Source organism: Cherax quadricarinatus, unplaced genomic scaffold, assembly GCF_038502225.1.
Source record: "Cherax quadricarinatus isolate ZL_2023a unplaced genomic scaffold, ASM3850222v1 Contig640, whole genome shotgun sequence".
NCBI lineage: Eukaryota > Metazoa > Arthropoda > Malacostraca > Decapoda > Parastacidae > Cherax > Cherax quadricarinatus.
The window spans coordinates 103,161-130,000 of NW_027195666.1; the positions used below are offsets into that span (position 1 = coordinate 103,161).

Below are 26,840 nucleotides of genomic sequence, written 5' to 3' on the forward strand. Positions count from 1 at the left end.
AGAGGAGAATTAACCCTACAAGAGGAGAATTGAACCCTGCAAGAGGAGAATTGAACCCTACAAGAGGAGAATTGAACCCTACAAGAGGAGAATTGAACTCTGCAAGAGGAGAATTGAACCCTACAAGAGGACAATTAACCCTACAAGAGAAGCATTGAACCCTGCAAGAGGAGAATTGAACCCTACAAGAGAAGAATTGAACCCTACAAGAGGAGAATTGAACCTTACAAGAGGAGAATTGAACCCTGCAAGAGGAGAATTGAACCCTACAAGAGAGAGTTTGATCGTCTTTGTTAAGAAACGTGAATCTCAGATGCTGCGTGTTTGTCTTGAGTAATTTGAAGCTTGGGATATGTAGGTAGATGGGGCAATGTATCCCAGGAACCAGGAGCAATGTATCCCAGGAACCAGAGGAATGTATCCCAGGAACCAGGGGGAATGTATCCCAGGAAGTTGGGGCAAGGTATTCCAGGAACCAGGGGCAAGGTATTCCAGGAACCAGGAGCAATGTATCCCAGGAACCAGGGGGAATGTATCTCAGGAACCAGGGGCAATGTATCCCAGGAACCAGGGGGAATGTATCTCAGGAACCAGGGGGAATGTATCTCAGGAACCAGGTTCAATGTATCCTAGGAGCCAGGGACAATATATCCCAGGAAGTTGGGGCAAGGTATTCCAGGAACCAGGGGCAAGGTATTCCAGGAACCAGGGGCAATGTATCCCAGGAACCAGGGGGAATGTATCTCAGGAACCAGGGGGAATGTATCCCAGGAACCAGGGGGAATGTATCTCAGGAACCAGGTTCAATGTATCCTAGGAGCCAGGGACAATATATCCCAGGAATTGGGGCAATGTATCCCAGGAACCAGGGGCAATGTATACCAGGAACCAAAGGCAAGGTATACCAGGAACCAGGGGCAATGTATACCAGGAACCAAAGGCAAGGTATACCAGGAACCAGGGGCAAGGTATTCCAGGAACTATGGGCAAGGTATCCCAGGAGCCAGGGGCAAGGTATCCCTAGCAGCTGGGATACCTTGAGAGTCAGGGATGGATAAGGATGTGAATCTTGAAGTTTTTGGGGTTGAGATGCTCACTTCAGTGACTTGTTGACATGACTGTTGAGGGTGACTTAAGTGCCACTTGTTGACATGACTGTTGAGGGTGACTGAAGTGCCACTTGTTGACATGACTGTTGAGGGTGACTGAAGTGCCACTTGTTGACATGACTGTTGAGGGTGACTGAAGTGCCACTTGTTGACATGACTGTTGAGGGTGACTGAAGTGACACTTGTTGACATGACTGTTGAGGGTGACTGAAGTGCCACTTGTTGACATGACTGTTGAGGGTGACTGAAGTGCCACTTGTTGACATGACTGTTGAGGGTGACTGAAGTGACACTTGTTGACATGACTGTTGAGGGTGACTGAAGTGCCACTTGTTGACATGACTGTTGAGGGTGACTGAGGGACATGACTTACTGAAGTGCACTTGTTGACATGACTGTGACTGAGGGACATGACTGTTGAGGGTGACTGAAGTGCCACTTGTTAACATGACTGTTGAGGGTGACTGAAGTGACACTTGTTGACATGACTGTTGAGGGTGACTGAAGTGCCACTTGTTGACGTGACTGTTGAGGGTGACTGAAGTGCCACTTGTTGACATGACTGTTGAGGGTGACTTAAGTGCCACTTGTTGACATGACTGTTGAGGGTGACTTAAGTGCCACTTGTCGACATGAGGAGGAGTAGGATGGGAGACAAGACACACGCACCTCACCCTTCACCTCTAGCCACTCCTCCACTTGAACGTCGACCTCAAAACAATGCCTTGAGGGACCAGGAGCTGATGTCAACCTTCTCGCGTCACGTCGACCTCAAAACAATGCCTTGAGGGACCAGGAGCTGATGTCAACCTTCTCGCGTCACGTCGACCTCAAAACAATGCCTTGAGGGACCAGGAGCTGATGTCAACCTTCTCGCGTCACTCCAGCTTTCGAGGTGGACCTCCGAACGTGGTTCCTGCACCTCCAAGCCTCCACCTCCACAGAGGGTTTCGAGGAGGACCTGGAGCTGTCTTCAACACGCTCAAGACTTCAAATCTATTTCTAGAAAGAAATAGGGAGGCTCTTAGAAAAAATAATCTAGCAATTTAGTTAGATAGGCACTAGATGCCCGTCTTGGAGCATCAATAGGGTTCTGGATACCTATCTAAGAGTTTAAGGTTCTAGATGCCTAGTTATCAGCATAAATAAGGTTCTAGATGCCTAGTTATCAGCATAAATAAGGTTCTAGATGCCTAGTTATCAGCATAAATAAGGTTCTAGATGCCTAGTTATCAGCATAAATAATGTTCTAGATGCCTAGGTATCAGCATAAATAAGGTTCTAGATGCCTAGTTATCAGCATAAATAAGGTTCTAGATGCCTAGCTATCAGCATAAATAAGGTTCTAGATGCCTAGTTATCAGCATAAATAAGGTTCTAGATGCCTAGGTATCAGCATAAATAAGGTTCTAGATGCCTAGCTATCAGCATAAATAATGTTCTAGATGCCTAGTTATCAGCATAAATAAGGTTCTAGATGCCTAGTTATCAGCATAAATAAGGTTCTAGATGCCTAGTTATCAGCATAAATAAGGTTCTAGATGCCTAGCTATCAGCATAAATAATGTTCTAGATGCCTAGGTATCAGCATAAATAAGGTTCTAGATGCCTAGCTATCAGCATAAATAAGGTTCTAGATGCCTAGCTGTCAGCATAAATAACGTTCTAGATGTCTAGTTATCAGCATAAATAACGTTCTAGATGCCTAGTTATCAGCATAAATAAGGTTCTAGATGCCTAGTTATCAGCATAAATAATGTTCTAGATGCCTAGGTATCAGCATAAATAAGGTTCTAGATGCCTAGCTATCAGCATAAATAAGGTTCTAGATGCCTAGCTATCAGCATAAATAAGGTTCTAGATGCCTAGCTATCAGCATAAATAAGGTTCTAGATGCCTAGCTATCAGCATAAATAAGGTTCTAGATGCCTAGCTATCAGCATAAATAAGGTTCTAGATGCCTAGCTATCAGCATAAATAATGTTCTAGATGCCTAGTTATCAGCATAAATAAGGTTCTAGATGCCTAGCTATCAGCATAAATAAGGTTCTAGATGTCTAGTTATCAGCATAAATAAGGTTCTAGATGCCTAGCTATCAGCATAAATAAGGTTCTAGATGCCTAGCTATCAGCATAAATAAGGTTCTAGATGCCTAGCTATCAGCATAAATAAGGTTCTAGATGCCTAGCTATCAGCATAAATAAGGTTCTAGATGCCTAGCTATCAGCATAAATAAGGTTCTAGATGCCTAGCTATCAGCATAAATAACGTTCTAGATGCCTAGCTATCAGCTTCAGATTCTAGTAACTGAGTGATCCACTGTACCTCACTACAGGAACACTTTGTATCTCCTCCACATTGATTACCAAGTGACTGGAAGGCAGCGTAAATATCTGCGCCTCTTGACCCACCACTTAAGGGTTCTATCTTCACTAGTTCTTCATCTACCATGAGATCCTTATTTACGGTACGTGTGAATATCGGCAACTGGCTTGTGTCTCTCTTGTCTCTACTCTCGTCTACAGCCAATGGAAAGTATTTTGACGAGATAATTAAATACTTTCAGATATTCTGGTGGCCTTTATTTTACCCTCAAACACTTGCCCTCAATGATTCCCTGTTCTCCCACCAGCATCATAACTTTACGTGATGCTGTTAGACTTGCTCTTTGAGGCTTGCCAAAGTTACTTACCACCATCCCATGCAGCTATATCCCAGAGGCAGACTGACGCATCCCATCCCATGCAGCTATATCCCAGAGGCAGACTGACGCACCCCATCCCATGCAGCTATATCCCAGAGGCAGACTGACGCATCCCATCCCATGCAGCTATATCCCAGAGGCAGACTGACGCATCCCATCCCATGCAGCTATATCCCAGAGGCAGACTGACGCACCCCATCCCATGCAGCTATATCCCAGAGGCAGACTGACGCATCCCATCCCATGCAGCCATATCCCGGAGGCAGACTGACGCATCCCATCCCATGCAGCTATATCCCAGAGGCAGACTGACGCATCCCATCCCATGCAGCTATATCCCAGAGGCAGACTGACGTATCCCATCCCATGCAGCTATATCCCAGAGGCAGACTGACGCACCCCATCCCATGCAGCTATATCCCAGAGGCAGACTGACGCATCCCATCCCATGCAGCCATATCCCGGAGGCAGACTGACGCATCCCATCCCATGCAGCTATATCCCAGAGGCAGACTGACGCATCCCATCCCATGCAGCTATATCCCAGAGGCAGACTGACGCATCCCCTCCCATGCAGCCATATCCCAGAGGCAGACTGACGCACCCCATCCCATGCAGCTATATCCGAGAGGCAGACTGACGCATCCCATCCCATGCAGCTATATCCCAGAGGCAGACTGACGCATCCCATCCCATGCAGCTATATCCCAGAGGCAGACTGACGCATCCCATCCCATGCAGCTATATCCCAGAGGCAGACTGAAGCATCCCATCCCATGCAGCTATATCCCAGAGGCAGACTGACGCATCCCATCCCATGCAGCTATATCCCAGAGGCAGACTGAAGCATCCCATCCCATGCAGCTATATCCCAGAGGCAGACTGACGTATCCCATCCCATGCAGCTATATCCCAGAGGCAGACTGACGCACCCCATCCCATGCAGCTATATCCCAGAGGCAGACTGACGCACCCCATCCCATGCAGCTATATCCCAGAGGCAGACTGACGCACCCCATCCCATGCAGCTATATCCCAGAGGCAGACTGACGCATCCCATCCCATGCAGCTATATCCGAGAGGCAGACTGACGCATCCCATCCCATGCAGCTATATCCCAGAGGCAGACTGACGCATCCCATCCCATGCAGCTATATCCCAGAGGCAGACTGACGCATCCCATCCCATGCAGCTATATCCCAGAGGCAGACTGACGCATCCCATCCCATGCAGCTATAGCCCAGAGGCAGACTGAAGCATCCCATCCCATGCAGCTATATCCCAGAGGCAGACTGACGTATCCCATCCCATGCAGCTATATCCCAGAGGCAGACTGACGCACCCCATCCCATGCAGCTATATCCCAGAGGCAGACTGACGCACCCCATCCCATGCAGCTATATCCCAGAGGCAGACTGACGCACCCCATCCCATGCAGCTATATCCCAGAGGCAGACTGACGCATCCCATCCCATGCAGCTATATCCCAGAGGCAGACTAACGCATCCCATCCCATGCAGCCATATCCCAGAGGCAGACTGAAGCATCCCATCCCATGCAGCTATATCCCAGAGGCAGACTGACGCATCCCATCCCATGCAGCTATATCCCAGAGGCAGACTAACGCATCCCATCCCATGCAGCTATATCCCAGAGGCAGACTGACGCATCCCATCCCATGCAGCTATATCCCAGAGGCAGACTGACGCATCCCATCCCATGCAGCTATATCCCAGAGGCAGACTAACGCATCCCATCCCATGCAGCCATATCCCAGAGGCAGACTGAAGCATCCCATCCCATGCAGCTATATCCCAGAGGCAGACTGACGCATCCCCTCCCATGCAGCCATATCCCAGAGGCAGACTGACGCACCCCATCCCATGCAGCTATATCCCAGAGGCAGACTGACGCATCCCATCCCATGCAGCTATATCCCAGAGGCAGACTGACGCATCCCATCCCATGCAGCTATATCCCAGAGGCAGACTGACGCATCCCATCCCATGCAGCTATATCCCAGAGGCAGACTGAAGCATCCCATCCCATGCAGCTATATCCCAGAAGCAGACTGACGCATCCCATCCCATGCAGCTATATCCCAGAGGCAGACTGAAGCATCCCATCCCATGCAGCTATATCCCAGAGGCAGACTGACGTATCCCATCCCATGCAGCTATATCCCAGAGGCAGACTGACGCACCCCATCCCATGCAGCTATATCCCAGAGGCAGACTGACGCACCCCATCCCATGCAGCTATATCCCAGAGGCAGACTGACGCACCCCATCCCATGCAGCCATATCCCAGAGGCAGACTGAAGCATCCCATCCCATGCAGCCATATCCCAGAGGCAGGCTGACGGACCCCATCCCATGCAGCCATATCCCAGAGGCAGACTAGCGCATCCCATCCCATGCAGCTATATCCCAGAGGCAGACTGGCGCATCCCATCCCATGCAGCTATATCCCAGAGGCAGACTGACGCATCCCATCCCATGCAGCCATATCCCAGAGGCAGACTGACGCATCCCATCCCATGCAGCTATATCCCAGAGGCAGACTGAAGCATCCCATCCATGCAGCTATAACCCAGAGGCAGACTGACGCATCCCATCCCAAGCAGCTATATCCCAGAGGCAGACTGAAGCATCCCATCCCATGCAGCTATATCCCAGAGGCAGACTGACGCATCCCATCCCATGCAGCCATATCCCAGAGGCAGACTGACGGACCCCATCCCATACAGCCATATCCCGGAGACAGACTGGCGCATCCCATCCCATGCAGCTATATCCCAGAGGCAGACTGAAGCATCCCATCCCATGCAGCTATATCCCAGAGGCAGACTGAAGCATCCCATCCCATGCAGTCATATCCCAGAGGCAGACTGACGGACCCCATCCCATGCAGCCATATCCCGGAGGCAGACTGACGCATCCCATCCCATGCAGCCATATCCCAGAGGCAGACTAGTGCATCCCATCCCATGCAGCTATATCCCAGAGGCAGACTGACGCATCCCATCCCATGCAGCTATATCCCAGAGGCAGATTGAAGCATCCCATCCCATGCACCTATATCCCAGAGGCAGACTGACGCATCCCATCCCATGCAGCTATATCCCAGAGGCAGATTGAAGCATCCCATCCCATGCAGCTATATCCCAGAGGCAGACTGAAGCATCCCATCCCATGCAGCTATATCCCAGAGGCAGATTGAAGCATCCCATCCCATGCAGCTATATCCCAGAGGCAGACTGAAGCATCCCATCCCATGCAGCTATATCCCAGAGGCAGACTGATGCATCCCATCCCATGCAGCTATATCCCAGAGGCAGACTGACGCACCCCATCCCATGCAGCCATATCCCAGAGGCAGACTGACGCATCCCATCCCATGCAGCTGTATCCCAGAGGCAGACTGAAGCATCCCATCCCATGCAGCCATATCCCAGAGGCAGGCTGACGCATCCCATCCCATGCAGCCATATCCCAGAGGCAGACTGACGCATCCCATCCCATGCAGCCATATCCCAGAGGCAGACTGACGCATCCCATCCCGTGTACCTGGCAGTGGGTCACAACATGTACAAGCCACGTCCCTACTCTGTACTAATCAGGGTCATCATTCTAGCATTATCTCACATACATAAATTCAATAAATCAGTGTATTAATCTTAGTTCTCGTGGGCCAGTAAAGAAATGAAGCTGCTAGTCACTTATTTATTTATTTATTTAGTGGTGATGAGGGTCATTACCGCTAATATAGTGACTGGTGTAGTAGAGGCGGCCTAGGTGTTGGTGGTGGTGGTGGTGGTGGTGTTGGCGGTGCTGTTGTTGGAGATATTGAGGAGGATGCTCCAGCTATACTCTGTTGTTGTTGTTGTTGGTGGTGGTGGAGGCTCTGGAGGTAGGCGTGGGTCATGTCCGCGGGCGTGGGCGTGGTGGCTTGGGCGTGGGTGGGGGCGCCGGGACTGGCACACTGCAGGAGTCTGGCACTGTGTTCCTGCGCCTTCTGTCGCAGCGCTGCGATGCTGCTGGATCTGTGGAAGGTGATGTAGGTGAGAAAGAGAGAGAGAGAGAGAGAGAGAGAGAGAGAGAGAGAGAGAGAGAGAGACAGACAGAGAGAGATATCTCATATCTCATGTCTTTGGACATTACCTATTTTATCTATAATAATAATAATAATAATAATAATAATAATAATAATAATAATAATAATAATAATAATAATAATAATAATAATAATAATAATAATAATAATTATTATTATTATTATTATTATTATTATTATTATTATTATTATATTTATTATAATTATTAGTATTATTATTGCAGTTTTGTTTTAAATATATTCTGTACACCATTTTTATCTTATCATTGTACAAACACTCAACACTGGTGACCAGTGATCCTTGTATCCTACCAGTTTGGTATTCTGAAATTCTCTGTTGTACTCTCCTGTAACCCCCGAATGTTTCTGTAGTTTGTGTTTCAGTGGCTGATTGTGGTACTGTAACAAGGGCTTTCTGAAAGCCCTGGAATGTGCAGTCCACCCAGTACTCTCTCTCTCTCTCTCTCTCTCTCTCTCTCTCTCTCTTGTTGTGGTTGTTCCTTCTTATTTCTGTAGGTCTGTGAGGCATGACCTTCATGGTGTGTGGGTGTGTGTGTTTATGTGTGGATGTGTGGGTGTGTAGGGGTGTGTGTGTGGGTGTGTGTGTAAGTGTGTGGGGATGTGTGGGTGTGTGTCTGTGTGTGTGTGGGTGGGTGTGTGTTGGTGTGTGTGGGTGTGGGTGGGTGTGTGTGGGTGTGGATGGGTGGGTGTGGGTGGATGTGTGTAGGCGTGAGTGGTTGTGTGGGTGTGGGTGAGTGTGTGTGGGTGTGTGTGGGTGTGTGGGTGAATGTGTGTGGGTGTGTGTGTGTGGATGTGTGGTTGTGTCTGTGTGGGTGTCGGTGGATGTGGGTGTCACTCACCTGAAGTCCTCCGGGTGTGTGTGATGATGCTTATCCTGTGGTGATCCAGCATCACTGGCACCATCCTCCTCACTGGATTCTCCACCTCCATCTTCCCCATCATCGCTGGCTCCTCCAGCAGTGCCATCTCCAGGAGGCACTCCACCTCCAGCACCTCCTCCTCCACCCTCGGCCTCCCCTGAATGAAGGTTTCTCGAGTCGTCGTCAGTCTTAGTGCCACCTTCCAAATCTTTATCACCTTCCTCCGCCTTCTGTAGCTGCTGCGCCGCCTCCAGGCTCTTCCGATGCATCCCTGTGGAGATCTCCGGGTCAGAGAGAGCCGCGTGTTGGGTCAACACTCGTCTCACAAGGTCAATGCGTCAATTTCTATTTTTATACAACATTACCAGACTCAAAATTATTTTGAGTAGAAATTGGCTGCCATTTCACAGGAAAAAAAGATTTCATTCTCAGATAATTACATATTGTCATGACGATTATATTACTGAAGACTCCTACAGTATGTATATAGTGTGGGGGCCCTCACAAGTGGGAACTCCCACAGTTTAACAACAGAGTAACAGTTCCTCAAGGTGACCCCTTACTTCAAAGTCACCAGTCCCCACAGAGAGGCGCTCCTCCGTCACCACGACACCACCGCACTCACCACACAACCCCTGACCAACCTACTGCAAACCTCCGAACCCTTTTACTTAGTCTTCCCACAAGATAAATGCTCTTCCTCCCACGCCACTCCAAGACCACTCTGTGTCCCAGGCTTAATAAAGTCCCCATAAACCCCTTTACGTGAGCAAAGATTAACACGAACTTCTGGGAGCAGCTGACACCGAGTTTCCTTCAGCCTGTTGCAAGAATATATCTAAGTAAAACTTCGATAACTATTAAAATAAATGGCTAGAACTGGCGGGAATAGCCTTTTAAACTCACTTTGCTAGTTAAAAACAATAAGAGATATTCTTTGACTCCCTTTTTCTGTACTTTCGGTGACCTCGAAGTCCACTCAAAGGTCAGTCGAAGACCCATTTAAGACAAGTCGAAGACCAGTTTAGTACAGGTTGAAGACACGTTAAAGACAAGTCATAGACATGCTGAAGACACGTTGAAGACAAGTTTAAGACAAATTTAATTCAATATAAGCTTAGGACAAGTCGAAGACAAGTTGAATACAAGTTGGAGACTAGTTTAAAACGAGTCTTAAGTGCAGTTTAAGACTGGTCTAGAACGAGTCGTCTCACCCTCCTTAATGGGGAGAGAGTACCAGGGAGAGTGCCAGAAGAAAAGAGCACCTAGTGGACGAGGTTAGTGAAGAGTAGCGTGTGTCTGCAGTGTCGGAGATCGAGCGCCCTCGTGGACTCACCTAGTGGACTCTGACCCATACCTAGGAGCCAGGGAGCTGGGCACTCATCTCCGGACTCCACAGACTTGACGATGGCCTCGGGCAGGGGCAAGGAGTGCCGCACCATGGCACCATACAACCCGTACTCCGCCATAATGGTGCTCTTGCCCCAGGTCTTCTCAGTCTTGCGCCACTTCGCACGTCGGTTCTGGAACCACACCTGTAGGGAGAAACAAGACCGTTAAGGTCAAGAATTAACCACATGTGCAACATCTGGGTATCTTTATGTGTTGACGTTTCGCCCTCCAGTGGCTTTATCAATACAATACCAGGATATAATGTGAAGACTAGAACTGGATACAAAAGGTGAGATAATCAGTCCCTCAACATTGGAGTTGGTAAAGAGCACCGTAGTCTTCAAGACTACCACCGTAGTCTTCAAGACTACCACCGTAGTCTTGAAGACTACGGTGCTCTGTAAATTAACGAAGGTTGGATGACAGCTCTTAGCCCGTAAATTTCACAGCACAACTGACAAAAACTCGTTCGATTACATCTTCTGTTATTTTTCTAGTGCCTTGGACAATGTCAGCGGACGGAGTATCAAGCCTCCACCGCTCTTTGCACTCCCAACACTTAACTAGTGCCTCAAGGGGCATTCAAGAGAAGGTGTAAAGAGCCTGGTAGCATAACCCGAGGGCATGAAACGGCATGAGCTGTGTGGAAGAGGGATGTGTGTGGGATGAGGATGCTGGCTGAGAGGAGCTCAAGTCAGCCGGAAAAAGTAAACAAACACACGTGGTCTGAGATGTTTACTAGACATCCGGAAGACAGATGCGACAGCTGAGCATCCTCTCTCTCTCTCTCTCTCTCTCTCTCTCTCTCTCTCACACACACACACACACACACACATCTATAACAGACCTCATATAGACACTAGAGATGACATGAGGGAGAGAAGGGGAAGGAGAAAGGAAGGAGGAAGGGAGAGGGAGCACCGCCCCCTCTTTCCTTCTCACGGAAGATTCAACAAGAATCTTTATTGGTAAGACTGAAGTTGATGGTCTGTGAGTGATGTGAGTCCTTCCTTCCTTCCTTCCTTCCTTCCTTCCTTCCTTCCTTCCTTCCTTCCTTCCTTCCTTTCTTCCTTTCTTCCTTCCTTCCTTCCTTCCTTCCTTCCTTCCTTCCTTCCTTCCTTCCTTCCTTCCTTCCTTCCTTTCTTCCTTCCTTCCTTCCTTCCTTCTTCATCCTCCTTTCTTACCTCCTCTCCCTCTCACTGCTCACTCTTCTCCCTCCTATGTCATCTTCACAACCTTGTTGAAAAACGTAGACACCAGCAGTTTTGTCATGGTGGTAGTAGTGGTGGTAGTGGTGGTGGTAGTGGTGGCAGTGGTGGTGGTAGTGGTGGTGATAGTAGTGGTAATAGTGGTAGTAGTGGTGGTAGTGGTGGTGGTAGTGGTGGTAGTAGTGGTAATGGTGGTGATAGTAGTGGTGGTAGTAGTGGTAGTAGTGGTGGTAGTAGTGGTAGTGGTGGTGGTAGTGGTGGTAGTAGTGGTAGTAGTGGTGGTAGTGGTGGTGGTAGTGGTGGTGGTAGTGGTGGTAGTAGTGGTGCTAGTGGTGGTGGTACTGGTGGTAGTGGTGGTGATAGTAGTGGTAGTAGTGGTAGTAGTGGTAGTAGTGGTAGTAGTGGTGGTAGTGGTGGTGATAGTGGTGGTGGTAGTGGTGGTGATAGTAGTGGTGGAAGTAGTGGTGGTAGTGGTGGTGGTAGTGGTGGTGGTAGTGGTGGTGATAGTAGTGGTAGTAGTGGTAGTAGTGGTGGTAGTGGTCGTGGTAGTGGTGGTAGTAGTGGTAGTAGTGGTGGTAGTGGTGGTGGTACTGGTGGTAGTAGTGGTGGTAGTGGTGGTGGTAGTGGTGGTAGTAGTGGTGGTAGTGGTGCTGGTAGTGGTGGTAGTGGTGGTGATAGTAGTGGTAGTAGTGGTAGTAGTGATGGTAGTGGTGGTGGTAGTGGTGGTAGTAGTGGTAGTGGTGGTGATAGTAGTGGTGGAAGTAGTGGTAGTAGTGGTGGTAGTAGTGGTGGTAGTGGTGGTGGTAGTGTGGTAGTAGTGGTGGTAGTGGTGGTGGCAGTGGTGGTAATGGTGGTGATAGTAGTGGTAGTAGTGGTGGTAGTGGTGGTGGTACTGGTGGTAGTAGTGGTGGTAGTGGTGGTGGTAGTGGTGGTAGTAGTGGTGGTAGTGGTGCTGGTAGTGGTGGTAGTGGTGGTGATAGTAGTGGTAGTAGTGGTAGTAGTGATGGTAGTGGTGGTGGTAGTGGTGGAAGTAGTGGTAGTAGTGGTGGTAGTAGTGGTGGAAGTGGTGGTGGTAGTGTGGTATTAGTGGTGGTAGTGGTGGTGGCAGTGGTGGTAATGGTGGTGATAGTAGTGGTAGTAGTGGTGGTAGTGGTGGTGGTAGTGGTGGTAGTAGTGGTGGTAGTGGTGGTGGTAGTGGTGGTAGTGGTGGTGATAGTAGTGGTAGTAGTGGTAGTAGTGGTGGTAGTGGTGGTGGTAGTGGTGGTAGCAGTGGTAGTAGTGGTGGTAGTGGTGGTGATAGTAGTGGTAGTATTGGTAGTAGTGCCGGTAGTGGTGGTGGTAGTGGTGGTGGTAGTGGTGGTAGTAGTGGTAGTAGTGGTGGTAGTGGTGGTGGTAGTGGTGGTATCAGTGGTGGTAGTGGTGGTGATAGTAGTGGTAGTAGTGGTAGTAGTGGTGGGAGTGGTGGTGGTAGTGGTGGTAGTAGTGGTAGTAGTGGTGGTAGTGGTGGTGGTAGTGGTGGTAGCAGTGGAGGTAGTGGTGGTAGTGGTGGTGATAGTAGTGGTAGTAGTGGTGGTAGTGGTGGTAGTGGTGGTGATAGTAGTGGTAGTAGTGGTGGTAGTGGTGGTAGTGGTGCTGGTAGTGGTGGTATTGGAGGTGATAGTAGTGGTAGTAGTGGTAGTAGTGGTGGTAGTGGTGGTGGTAGTGGTGGTAGTAGTGGTAGTAGTAGTGATAGTGGTGGTGATAGTAGTGGTAGTAGTGGTAGTAGTGGTGGTGGTAGTGGTGGTAGTAGTGGTAGTAGTGGTGGTAGTGGTGTTGGTAGTGGTGGTAGAAGTGGTGGTAGTGGTGGTAGCGTTGGTGATAGTAGTGGTAGTAGTGGTGGTAGTGATGGTGATAGTAGTGGTAGTAGTGGTGGTGGTGGTGGTGGTGGTAGTGGTGGTGGTAGTGGTGGAGGTAGTGGTGGTGATAGTAGTGGTGGTAGTGGAGGTAGTGGTGGTGATAGTAGTTCTAGTAGTGGTGGTAGTGGTGGTGGTAGTGGTGGTAGCAGTGGAGGTAGTAGTGGTAGTGGTGGTGATAGTAGTGGTAGTAGTGGGAGTAGTGGTGGTAGTGGTGGTAGTGGTGGTGATAGTAGTGGTAGTGGTAGTAGTGGTGGTGATAGTAGTGGTAGTAGTGGTGGTAGTGGTGGTAGTGGTGGTGATAGTAGTGGTGGTAGTGGAGGTAGTGGTGGTGATAGTAGTTCTAGTAGTGGTGGTAGTGGTGGTGGTAGTGGTGGTAGCAGTGGAGGTAGTAGTGGTAGTGGTGGTGATAGTAGTGGTAGTAGTGGGAGTAGTGGTGGTAGTGGTGGTAGTGGTGGTGATAGTAGTGGTAGTGGTAGTAGTGGTGGTGATAGTAGTGGTAGTAGTGGTGGTAGTGGTGGTGATGGTAGTGGTAGTAGTGGTGGTAGTGGTGGTAGTGGTGGTGGTAGTGGTGGTAGCAGTGGTGGTAGTGGTGGTAGTGGTGGCGATAGTAGTGGTAGTAGTGGTGGTAGTGGTGGTGATAGTAGTGGTAGTAGTGGTGGTAGTGGTGGTGGTAGTGGTGGTAGCAGTGGTGGTAGTGGTGGTAGTGGTGGTGATAGTAGTGGTAGTAGTGGGAGTAGTGGTGGTAGTGGTGGTGATAGTAGTGGTAGTAGTGGTGGTAGTGGTGGTGGTAGTGATGGTAGCAGTGGTGGTAGTGGTGGTGATAGTAGTGGTAGTAGTGGGAGTAGTGGTGGTAGTGGTGGTGATAGTAGTGGTAGTAGTGGTGGTAGTGGTGGTAGTGGTGGTGGTAGTGGTGGTGATAGTAGTGGTAGTAGTGGTAGTGGTGGTGGTAGTGGTGGTGAAAGTTGTGGTAGTAGTGGTAGTAGTGGTAGTAGTGATGGTAGTTGTGGTGGTAGTGGTGGTGGTAGTGGTGGTGATAGTAGTGGTAGTAGTGGTAGTAGTGGTGGTAGTGGTGGTAGCAGTGGTGGTAGTGGTGGTGGTAGTGGTGGTGATAGTAGTGGTAGTAGTGGTAGTAGTGGTAGTAGTGGTGGTAGTGGTGGTGGTAGTGGTGGTAGCAGTGGTGGTAGTGGTGGTGGTAGTGGTGGTGATAGTAGTGGTAGTAGTGGTAGTAGTGGTGGTAGTGGTGGTGGTAGTTGTGGTAGCAGTGGTGGTAGTGGTGGTGGTAGTGGTGGTAGTGGTGGTGATAGTAGTGGTAGTAGTGGTGGTAGTGGTGGTGGTAGTGGTGGTGGTAGTGGTGGTAGCAGTGGTGGTAGTGGTGGTGGTAGTGGTGGTGATAGTAGTGGTAGTAGTGGTGGTAGTGGTGGTGGTAGTGGTGGTAGTAGTGGTGGTAGTAGTGGTGGTAGTGGTGGTAGTAGTGGTGGTAGTAGTGGTGGTAGTGGTGGTAGTGGTGGTAGTGGTGGTGGTAGTGGTGGTGGTAGTGGTGGTAGTAGTGGTGGTAGTGGTGGTGGTAGTGGTGGTAGTAGTGGTGGTAGTAGTGGTGGTAGTGGTGGTAGTAGTGGTGGTAGTGGTGGTGGTAGTGGTGGTAGTGGTGGTAGTGGTGGTGGTAGTGGTGGTAGTGGGGGTAGTGGTGGTGGAAGTGGTGGTAGTAGTGGTGGTAGTGGTGGTGAAAGTAGTGGTAGTAGTGGTAGTAGTGATGGTAGTGGTGGTAGCAGTGGTGGTAGTGGTGGTAGCAGTGGTGGTAGTAGTAGTGGTGGGTGGTAATGGTGTTTTTATTTCCTTTCCCCCTTTTCATCCTCCCCCTCCCATCTTCCCCCTCCCATCTTCCCCCTCCCATCCTCCCCCTCCCATCCTCCCCCTCCCATCCTCCCCCTCCCATCCTCCCCATGTAACTTAACGGATGCTCCACCCACTGTTAAGAAGGATGTTGTGATGCACTCTTTCTCTTGTCTCCCATCACCTACTGTAACTATCATTACCATCACCTACTGTACCTATCACTACCATCACCTACTGTAACTATCATTACCATCACCTACTGTAACTATCATTACCATCACCTACTGTAACTATCACTACCATCACCTACTGTAACTATCATTACCATCACCTACTGTAACTATCATTACCATCACCTACTGTAACTATCATTACCATCACCTACTGTAACTATCATTACCATCACCTACTGTAACTATCATTACCATCACCTACTGTAACTATCATTACCATCACCTACTGTAACTATCATTACCATCACCTACTGTAACTATCATTACCATCACCTACTGTAACTCTCACTACCATCACCTACGGTAACTATCATTACCATCACCTACTGTAACTATCATTACCATCACCTACTCTAACTATCATTACCATCACCTACGGTAACTATCACTACCATCACCTACTGTAACTATCATTACCATCACCTACTGTAACTATCATTACCATCACCTACTGTAACTCTCACTACCATCACCTACTGTAACTATCATTACCATCACCTACTGTAACTATCATTACCATCACCTACTGTAACTATCATTACCATCACCTACTGTAACTATCATTACCATCACCTACTGTAACTACTGTCATCATTACCATCACCTACTGTAACTATCATTACCATCACCTACTGTAACTATCATTACCATCACCTACTGTAACTATCATTACCATCACCTACTGTAACTATCATTACCATCACCTACTGTAACTATCATTACCATCACCTACTGTAACTATCATTACCATCACCTACTGTAACTATCATTACCATCACCTACTGTAACTATCATTACCATCACCTACTGTAACTATCATTACCATCACCTACTGTAACTATCATTACCATCACCTACTGTAACTATCATTACCATCACCTTCTGTAACTATCATTACCATCACCTACTGTAACTATCATTACCATCACCTACGGTAACTATCATTACCATCACCTACTGTAACTATCATTACCATCACCTACTGTAACTATCATTACCTTCACCTACTGTATCTACCATTACCATCACCTACTGTAACTATCATTACCATCACCTTCTGTAACTATCATTACCATCACCTACTGTAACTATCATTACCATCACCTACTGTAACTATCATTACCTATCACTACTATCACTGTAACTATCATTACCATCACCTACTGTAACTATTACCATCACCTACTGTAACTATCATTACCATCACCTACGGTAACTATCATTACCATCACCTACTGTAACTATCATTACCATCACCTACTGTAACTATCATTACCATCACCTACTGTAACTATCATTACCATCACCTACTGTAACTATCATTACCTTCACCTACTGTAACTATCACTACTATCACCTGTAACTATCATTACCATCACCTACTGTAACTATCATTACCATCACCTACTGTAACTATCACTACTATCACCTACGGTAACTATCATTACCATCACCTACTGTAACTATCACTACCATCACCTACTGTAACTATCATTACCATCACCTACTGTAACTATCATTACCATCACCTGTAACTATCATTACCATCACCTACTGTAACTATCATTACATCACCTACTGTAACTATCATTACCATCACCTACTGTAACTATCATTACCATCACCTACTGTAACTATCACTACTATCACCTACGGTAACTATCATTACCATCACCTACTGTAACTATCATTACCATCACCTACTGTAACTATCATTACCATCACCTACTGTAACTATCACTACTATCACCTACGGTAACTATCATTACCATCACCTACTGTAACTATCATTACCATCACCTACTGTAACTATCACTACTATCACCTACGGTAACTATCATTACCATCACCTACTGTAACTATCATTACCATCACCTACTGTAACTATCATTACCATCACCTACTGTAACTATCATTACCATCACCTACTGTAACTATCACTACTATCACCTACGGTAACTATCATTACCATCACCTACTGTAACTATCACTACCATCACCTACTGTAACTATCATTACCATCACCTACTGTAACTATCATTACCATCACCTACTGTAACTATCATTACCATCACCTACTGTAACTATCATTACCATCACCTACTGTAACTATCATTACCATCACCTACTGTAACTATCATTACCATCACCTACTGTAACTATCATTACCATCACCTACTGTAACTATCATTACCATCACCTACTGTAACTATCATTATCATTACCTATCACCTACTGTAACTATCATTACCATCACCTACTGTAACTATCATTACCATCACCTACTGTAACTATCATTACCATCACCTACGGTAACTATCATTACCATCACCTACTGTAACTATCATTACCATCACCTACTGTAACTATCATTACCATCACCTACTGTAACTATCATTACCATCACCTACTGTAACTATCATTACCATCACCTACTGTAACTATCATTACCATCACCTACTGTAACTATCATTACCATCACCTACTGTAACTATCATTACCATCACCTACTGTAACTATCATTACCATCACCTACTGTAACTATCATTACCATCACCTACTGTAACTATCATTACCATCACCTACTGTAACTATCATTACCATCACCTACTGTAACTATCATTACCATCACCTACTGTAACTATCAGTACCATCACCTACTGTAACTATCATTACCATCACCTACTGTAACTATCATTACCATCACCTACTGTAACTATCATTACCATCACCTACTGTAACTATCATTACCATCACCTACTGTAACTATCATTACCATCACCTACTGTAACTATCATTACCATCACCTACTGTAACTATCATTACCATCACCTACTGTAACTATCATTACCATCACCTACTGTAACTATCATTACCATCACCTACTGTAACTATCATTACCATCACTTACAGTAACTATCATTACCATCACCTACTGTAACTATCATTACTGTAACTATCACCATCACTGTAACTATCATTACCATCACCTACTGTAACTATCATTACCATCACTTACAGTAACTATCATTACCATCACCTACTGTAACTATCATTACCATCACCTACTGTAACTATCATTACCATCACCTACTGTAACTATCATTACCATCACCTACTGTAACTATCATTACCATCACCTACTGTAACTATCATTACCATCACCTACTGTAACTATCATTACCATCACCTACTGTAACTATCATTACCATCACCTACTGTAACTATCATTACCATCACCTACTGTAACTATCATTACCATCACCTACTGTAACTATCATTACCATCACCTACTGTAACTATCACTACTATCACCTACGGTAACTATCATTACCATCACCTACTGTAACTATCATTACCATCACCTACTGTAACTATCATTACCATCACCTACTGTAACTATCATTACCTTCACCTACTGTAACTACCATTACCATCACCTACTGTAACTATCATTACCATCACCTACTGTAACTATCATTACCATCACCTACTGTAACTATCATTACCTTCACCTACTGTAACTATCATTACCATCACCTACTGTAACTATCATTACCATCACCTACTGTAACTATCATTACCATCACCTACGGTAACTATCATTACCATCACCTACTGTAACTATCATTACCATCACCTACTGTAACTATCACTACTATCACCTACGGTAACTATCATTACCATCACCTACTGTAACTATCACTACCATCACCTACTGTAACTATCATTACCATCACCTACTGTAACTATCATTACCATCACCTACTGTAACTATCATTACCATCACCTACTGTAACTATCATTACTATCACCTACTGTAACTATCATTACCATCACCTACTGTAACTATCATTACCATCACCTACTGTAACTATCATTACCATCACCTACTGTAACTATCATTACCATCACCTACTGTAACTATCACTACCATCACCTACTGTAACTATCATTACCATCACCTACTGTAACTATCATTACCATCACCTACTGTAACTATCATTACCATCACCTACTGTAACTATCACTACCATCACCTACTGTAACTATCATTACCATCACCTACTGTAACTATCATTACCATCACCTACTGTAACTATCATTACCATCACCTACGGTAACTATCATTACCATCACCTACTGTAACTATCATTACCATCACCTACTGTAACTATCACTACCATCACCTACTGTAACTATCATTACCATCACCTACTGTAACTATCATTACCATCACCTACTGTAACTATCATTACCATCACCTACTGTAACTATCATTACCATCACCTACTGTAACTATCATTACCATCACCTACTGTAACTATCATTACCATCACCTACTGTAACTATCACTACTATCACCTACGGTAACTATCATTACCATCACCTACTGTAACTATCATTACCATCACCTACTGTAACTATCACTACTATCACCTACGGTAACTATCATTACCATCACCTACTGTAACTATCACTACCATCACCTACTGTAACTATCACTACCATCACCTACTGTAACTATCACTACTATCACCTACGGTAACTATCATTACCATCACCTACTGTAACTATCACTACTATCACCTACGGTAACTATCATTACCATCACCTACTGTAACTATCACTACCATCACCTACTGTAACTATCATTACCATCACCTACGGTAACTATCATTACCATCACCTACTGTAACTATCATTACCATCACCTACTGTAACTATCATTACCATCACCTACTGTAACTATCACTACTATCACCTACGGTAACTATCATTACCATCACCTACTGTAACTATCATTACCATCACCTACTGTAACTATCACTACTATCACCTACGGTAACTATCATTACCATCACCTACTGTAACTATCATTACCATCACCTACTGTAACTATCACTACTATCACCTACGGTAACTATCATTACCATCACCTACTGTAACTATCATTACCATCACCTACGGTAACTATCATTACCATCACCTACTGTAACTATCACTACTATCACCTACGGTAACTATCATTACCATCACCTACTGTAACTATCACTACCATCACCTACTGTAACTATCATTACCATCACCTACGGTAACTATCATTACCATCACCTACTGTAACTATCATTACCATCACCTACTGTAACTATCATTACCATCACCTACGGTAACTATCATTACCATCACCTACTGTAAGTATCATTACCATCACCTACTGTAACTATCATTACCATCACCTACGGTAACTATCATTACCATCACCTACTGTAACTATCATTACCATCACCTACTCTAACTATCATCACCATCACCTACTGTAACTATCATTACCATCACCTACTGTAACTATCATTACCATCACCTACTGTAACTATCATTACCATCACCTACGGTAACTATCATTACCATCACCTACGGTAACTATCATTACCATCACCTACTGTAACTATCATTACCATCACCTACTGTAACTATCATTACCATCACCTACGGTAACTATCATTACCATCACCTACTGTAACTATCATTACCATCACCTACTGTAACTATCACTACCATCACCTACTGTAACTATCACTACCATCACCTACTGTAACTATCACTACCATCACCTACTGTAACTATCACTACTATCAACTACTAATGTAACTATCACTATCATCTATTCAGTTGCCCTGTTCACTGGTCGTGGTAATGTTCACTGGTCGTGGTAATGTTCACTGGTCGTGGTAATGTTCACTGGTTGTGGTAATGTTCACTGGTTGTGGTAATGTTCACTGGTTGTGGTAATGTTCACTGGTCGTGGTAATGTTCACTGGTCGTGGTAATGTTCACTGGTCGTGGTAATGTTCACTGGTCGTGGTAATGTTCACTGGTCATGGTAATGTTCACTGGTTGTGGTAATGTTCACTGGTTGTGGTAATGTTCACTGGTTGTGGTAATGTTCACTGGTCGTGGTAATGTTCACTGGTCCTGGTAATGTTCACTGGTCATGGTAATGTTCACTGGTCGCGGTAATGTTCACTGGTTGTGGTAATGTTCACTGGTTGTGGTAATGTTCACTGGTTGTGGTAATGTTCTCTGGTCGTGGTAATGTTCACTGGTCGTGGTAATGTTCACTGGTCGTGGTAATGTTCACTGGTCGTGATAATGTTCACTGGTCATGGTAATGTTCACTGGTTGTGGTAATGTTCACTGGTTGTGGTAATGTTCACTGGTTGTGGTAATGTTCACTGGTCGTGGTAATGTTCACTGGTCGTGGTAATGTTCACTGGTCATGGTAATGTTCACTGGTTGTGGTAATGTTCACTGGTTGTGGTAATGTTCACTGGTCGTGGTAATGTTCACTGGTTGTGGTAATGTTCACTGGTTGTGGTAATGTTCACTGGTTGTGGTAATGTTCACTGGTTGTGGTAATGTTCACTGGTTGTGGTAATGTTCACTGGTTGTGGTAATGTTCACTGGTTGTGGTAATGTTCACTGGTTGTGGTAATGTTCACTGGTTGTGGTAATGTTCACTGGTCGTGGTAATGTTCACTGGTCGTGGTAATGTTCACTGGTTGTGGTAATGTTCACTGGTTGTGGTAATGTTCACTGGTTGTGGTAATGTTCACTGGTTGTGGTAATGTTCACTGGTTGTGGTAATGTTCACTGGTTGTGGTAATGTTCACTGGTTGTGGTAATGTTCACTGGTTGTGGTAATGTTCACTGGTTGTGGTAATGTTCACTGGTCGTGGTAATGTTCACTGGTCGTGGTAATGTTCACAGGTCGTGGTAATGTTCACTGATTGTGGTAATGTTCACTAGTTGTGGTAATGTTCACTGGTTGTGGTAATGTTCACTGGTTGTGGTAATGTTCACTGTTTGTGGTAATGTTCACTGGTTGTGGTAATGTTCACTGGTTGTGGTAATGTTCACTGGTTGTGGTAATGTTCACTGGTTATGGTAATGTTCACTGGTTGTGGTAATGTTCACTGGTTGTGGTAATGTTCACCGGTCCTGGTAATGTTCACTGGTTGTGGTAATGTTCACTGGTTGTGGTAATGTTCGCTGGTTGTGGTAATGTTCACTGGTTGTGGTAATGTTCACTGGTTGTGGTAATGTTCACTGGTTGTGGTAATGTTCACTGGTTGTGGTAATGTTCACTGGTTGTGGTAATGTTCACTGGTTGTGGTAATGTTCACTGGTTGTGGTAATGTTCACTGGTTGTGGTAATGTTCACTGGTCGTGGTAATGTTCACTGGTTGTGGTAATGTTCACTGGTTGTGGTAATGTTCACTGGTTGTGGTAATATTCACTGGTCGTGGTAATGTTCACTGGTCGTGGTAATGTTCACTGGTTGTGGTAATGTTTACTGGTCGTGGTAATGTTCACTGGTTGTGGTAATGTTCACTGGTTGTGGTAATGTTTACTGGTCGTGGTAATGTTCACTGGTTGTGGCAATGTTCACTGGTCGTGATAATGTTCACTGGTTGTGGTAATGTTCACTGGTTGTGGTAATGTTCACTGGTCGTGGTAATGTTCACTGGTCGTGGTAATGTTCACTGGTCATGGTAATGTTCACTGGTCGTGGTAATGTTCACTGGTTGTGGTAATGTTCACTGGTTGTGGTAATGTTCGCTGGTTGTGGTAATGTTCACTGGTTGTGGTAATGTTCACTGGTTGTGGTAATGTTCACTGGTTGTGGTAATGTTCACTGGTTGTGGTAATGTTCACTGGTTTTGGTAATGTTCACTGGTTGTGGTAATGTTCACTGGTTGTGGTAATGTTCACTGGTCGTGGTAATGTTCACTGGTTGTGGTAATGTTCACTGGTTGTGGTAATGTTCACTGGTTGTGGTAATATTCACTGGTCGTGGTAATGTTCACTGGTCGTGGTAATGTTCACTGGTTGTGGTAATGTTTACTGGTCGTGGTAATGTTCACTGGTTGTGGTAATGTTCACTGGTTGTGGTAATGTTTACTGGTCGTGGTAATGTTCACTGGTTGTGGCAATGTTCACTGGTCGTGGTAATGTTCACTGGTTGTGGTAATGTTCACTGGTTGTGGTAATGTTCACTGATCGTGGTAATGTTCACTGGTTGTGGTAATGTTCACTGGTTGTGGTAATGTTCACTGGTTGTGGTAATGTTCACTGGTCGTGGTAATGTTCACTGGTTGTGGTAATGTTCACTGGTCGTGGTAATGTTCACTGGTTGTGGTAATGTTCACTGGTCGTGGTAATGTTCACTGGTTGTGGTAATGTTCACTGGTCGTGGTAATGTTCACTGGTTGTGGTAATGTTCACTGGTCGTGGTAATGTTCACTGGTCGTGGTAATGTTCACTGGTTGTGGTAATGTTCACTGGTCGTGGTAATGTTCACTGTTCGTGGTAATGTTCACTGGTTGTGGTAATGTTCACTGGTCGTGGTAATGTTCACTGGTCGTGGTAATGTTCACTGGTCGTGGTAATGTTCACTGGTCGTGGTAATGTTCACTGGTTGTGGCAATGTTTACTGGTCGTGGTAATGTTCACTGGTTGTGGTAATGTTCACTGGTTGTGGTAATGTTCACTGGTTGTGGTGATGTTCACTGTTTGTGGTAATGTTCACTGGTTGTGGTAATATTCACTGGTCGTGGTAATGTTCACTGGTCGTGGTAATGTTCACTGGTTGTGGTAATGTTCACTGGTTGTGGTAATGTTCACTGGTCGTGGTAATGTTCACTGATCGTGGTAATGTTCACTGGTCGTGGTAATGTTCACTGGTTGTGGTAATGTTCACTGGTTGTGGTAATGTTCACTGGTCGTGGTAATGTTCACTGGTTTAGGTAATGTTCACTGGTCGTGGTAATGTTCACTGTTCGTGGTAATGTTCACTGTTCGTGGTAATGTTCACTGGTCGTGGTAATGTTCACTGGTCGTGGTAATGTTCACTGGTCGTGGTAATGTTCACTGGTCGTGGTAATGTTCACTGGTCGTGGTAATGTTCACTGGTCGTGGTAATGTTCACTGTTCGTGGTAATGTTCACTGGTTGTAGTAATGTTCACTGGTCGTGGTAATGTTCACTGGTCGTGGTAATGTTCACTGGTCGTGGTAATGTTCACTGGTTGTGGTAATGTTCACTGGTCGTGGTAATGTTCACTGGTCGTGGTAATGTTCACTGGTCGTGGTAATGTTCACTGGTCGTGGTAATGTTCACTGGTCGTGGTAATGTTCACTGGTTGTGGTAATGTTCACTGGTCGTGGTAATGTTCACTGGTCGTGGTAATGTTCACTGGTCGTGGTAATGTTCACTGTAATGTTCACTGGTTGTGGTAATGTTCACTGGTCGTGGTAATGTTCACTGGTCGTGGTAATGTTCACTGGTCGTGGTAATGTTCACTGGTCGTGGTAATGTTCACTAGTCGTGGTAATGTCGTTGATAAGAAAACATCAGGGATCTGTTGACATCACTTTACCCCAGCCTACCTGGAGTATACCTGGAGCATACCTGGAGTATACCTGGAGCGTACCTGAAGTATACCTGGAGGGGATTTCTGGGGTCAACGCCCCCGTGGCCTGGTCCGTGACCTGGCTCAGCACCTAGTATTATCCTCAGTTTGAATATATCCACTGTTGGTCCAGCTGGGTCTCCTACTGCTATATTATCTTCACGTTAATTCTTGTTCAAAGAAGAAATATGAAGACTTCGTTTACATTGCCTCTCTTGCCTCGGAGTTTTGGTTCTCTGTTTGGAATTATGAATTCGTTTTCCGCTTTAAATGATTCATCGTCAGCGTGTCGAAAGTTTGACAAGTAGGAGTAGGAAGAGGAGAAGGAGAAGGAAGAGGAGGAGGAGGAGGAGAAGGAATAGGAGGAGGAGGAGGAGGAGGCCGGTTTTAATGGCTGATGTAATCCGTAATAAAGGCTGGTGGTGGGAGGAGCATTTGGCTTCATAAGAGCACCGTGAACCCTTCCTAATGAACACGGTCTGCGGCCCGGGCAAGTTGGGTCATTTCCAGCCCATTCCAGGTCATTCCAGGTCGTTCCTAGCATTCCAGAGAGAGGAGGAGTGGGGGGACTAATGACCAATACGGCTATTATGAGCAGCTTTGGAATTGGGCAGTTGAAGGAGGGGGAGGAGGAAGAAGAAGAAGAGGAGGAACAGGAGAAGCAGAAGAGAGGAGAATACTCTTACACAGAACAGAAATACTCAGCAAAAACATGATTACGTCTCTTCGTGTAATACAAAGGCGTGTAACATCTGGCAGCGGCCCGGGTCAGCAGGGGCGGTACTCAGCAAAGGTGCCTTAGATGAAGGTGCCGTGGATGAACGTTCTTTGGACAAGTGTAAACAGTGGTTTGTGAAGTGAAACGTACATTTGCTGGACCTTTGGTTAACGATTCTAAATACTAATGTGATTTGTGTTGGCAAAGCAAGTGTGGTTAGTGATGTTGTGTAGGTGATGCTGGTGGGGTTGGAGGATGCTGGCGGGGCTGAGGGATGCTGGTAGATCTGGGGGATGCTGGTGGGTTTGGAGGATGCTGGTAGATCTGGGGGATGCTGGTGGGGTTGGAGGATGCTGGTGGGGTTGAGGGATGCTGGTAGATCTGGGGGATGCTGGTGGGGTTGGAGGATGCTGGCGGGGCTGAGGGATGCTGGTAGATCTGGGGGATGCTGGTGGGGTTGGAGGATGCTGGTGGGGTTGAGGGATGCTGGTAGATCTGGGGGATGCTGGTGGGGTTGTAGGATGCTGGTGAATCTGGGGGATGCTGGAGGAGCTGGGGTTCCTGCGCTAACACAGCCTCAAGGGTGCAAGATATTTGTGGATCCAGGAATATGCTTTATCTCTTACCGTCTATCCTTCTTAAGGAGGATGGGGGCGTGGCCCTCGTGATAGTCCCTATCCCTGGCACTGATGACAAAGATGGTGTGGGACACGTTGGCACTGTGCCACACAGCTTATTGGAAGTTGAATGCCAGCGTCTTGGAAGACAGACACGCTATGGTGGGGCAATGCGTACTGCTGGAAGTAAACATGATCAGAGTGGCGAAGGATTGATGCGTCGGCGAGACGAGGTGGCGAAGATGGCGATATGTGAGGTTTATGGTGGCGAGTATAAGAGATTCCGTCTTATGGGGGTTGTTAAACCAGCTCTCAGTAGATGCTCAGAGGGATGTACCGACGGAATTAAGGAACTGAGGTTTAGGTCAGTGTAGCCATCTTCCGAACATTGTGTGTGTGTGTGTTGTCAGGTCACAGGGATAGCGTAGGAGAGTGACCAACACTTCCCGTCTTGAAGTGTAGACGCCCTTGGGGGATTTGATTGCAAATCAGGTACTAGAAAGCACGGAAACCACGAAGTGAAGGTACTAGAACTAGTGCTCTGATAGATTTACATTTTTTTAGAATTTACCACCGAAGTGGCTAGTTTACTGTGCACCCCATCCATCCTGTGGACGGCAGCGCAACAGCAAATGAGAGTTGCTTCTCTCACCGCTGGG

At 46.1% G+C, this 26,840-nt stretch overlaps 1 protein-coding gene across 2 annotated transcripts; it reads right to left on the reverse strand.

The window, feature by feature from the left end:
• Positions 1-1,529: 1,529 nt before the first annotated feature.
• On the reverse strand, positions 1,530-10,345 carry LOC128701653 (visual system homeobox 2-like). 2 transcript variants are annotated; one of them, XM_070080578.1, is made up of 4 exons: positions 10,169-10,345; positions 8,791-9,082; positions 7,575-7,859; positions 1,530-2,111 (listed from the first exon to the last, which is right to left on the reverse strand). In XM_070080578.1, the coding sequence occupies exons 1-3, from the start codon at positions 10,278-10,280 to the stop codon at positions 7,577-7,579; spliced, it is 687 nt and encodes a 228-aa protein (XP_069936679.1). In that variant the 5' UTR covers positions 10,281-10,345; the 3' UTR covers positions 1,530-2,111; positions 7,575-7,576. The 2 variants fall into 2 exon arrangements, with proteins under 2 accessions (XP_069936679.1, XP_069936678.1); XM_070080577.1 differs by having other exon boundaries at positions 10,148-10,345.
• Positions 10,346-26,840: the final 16,495 nt, after the last annotated feature.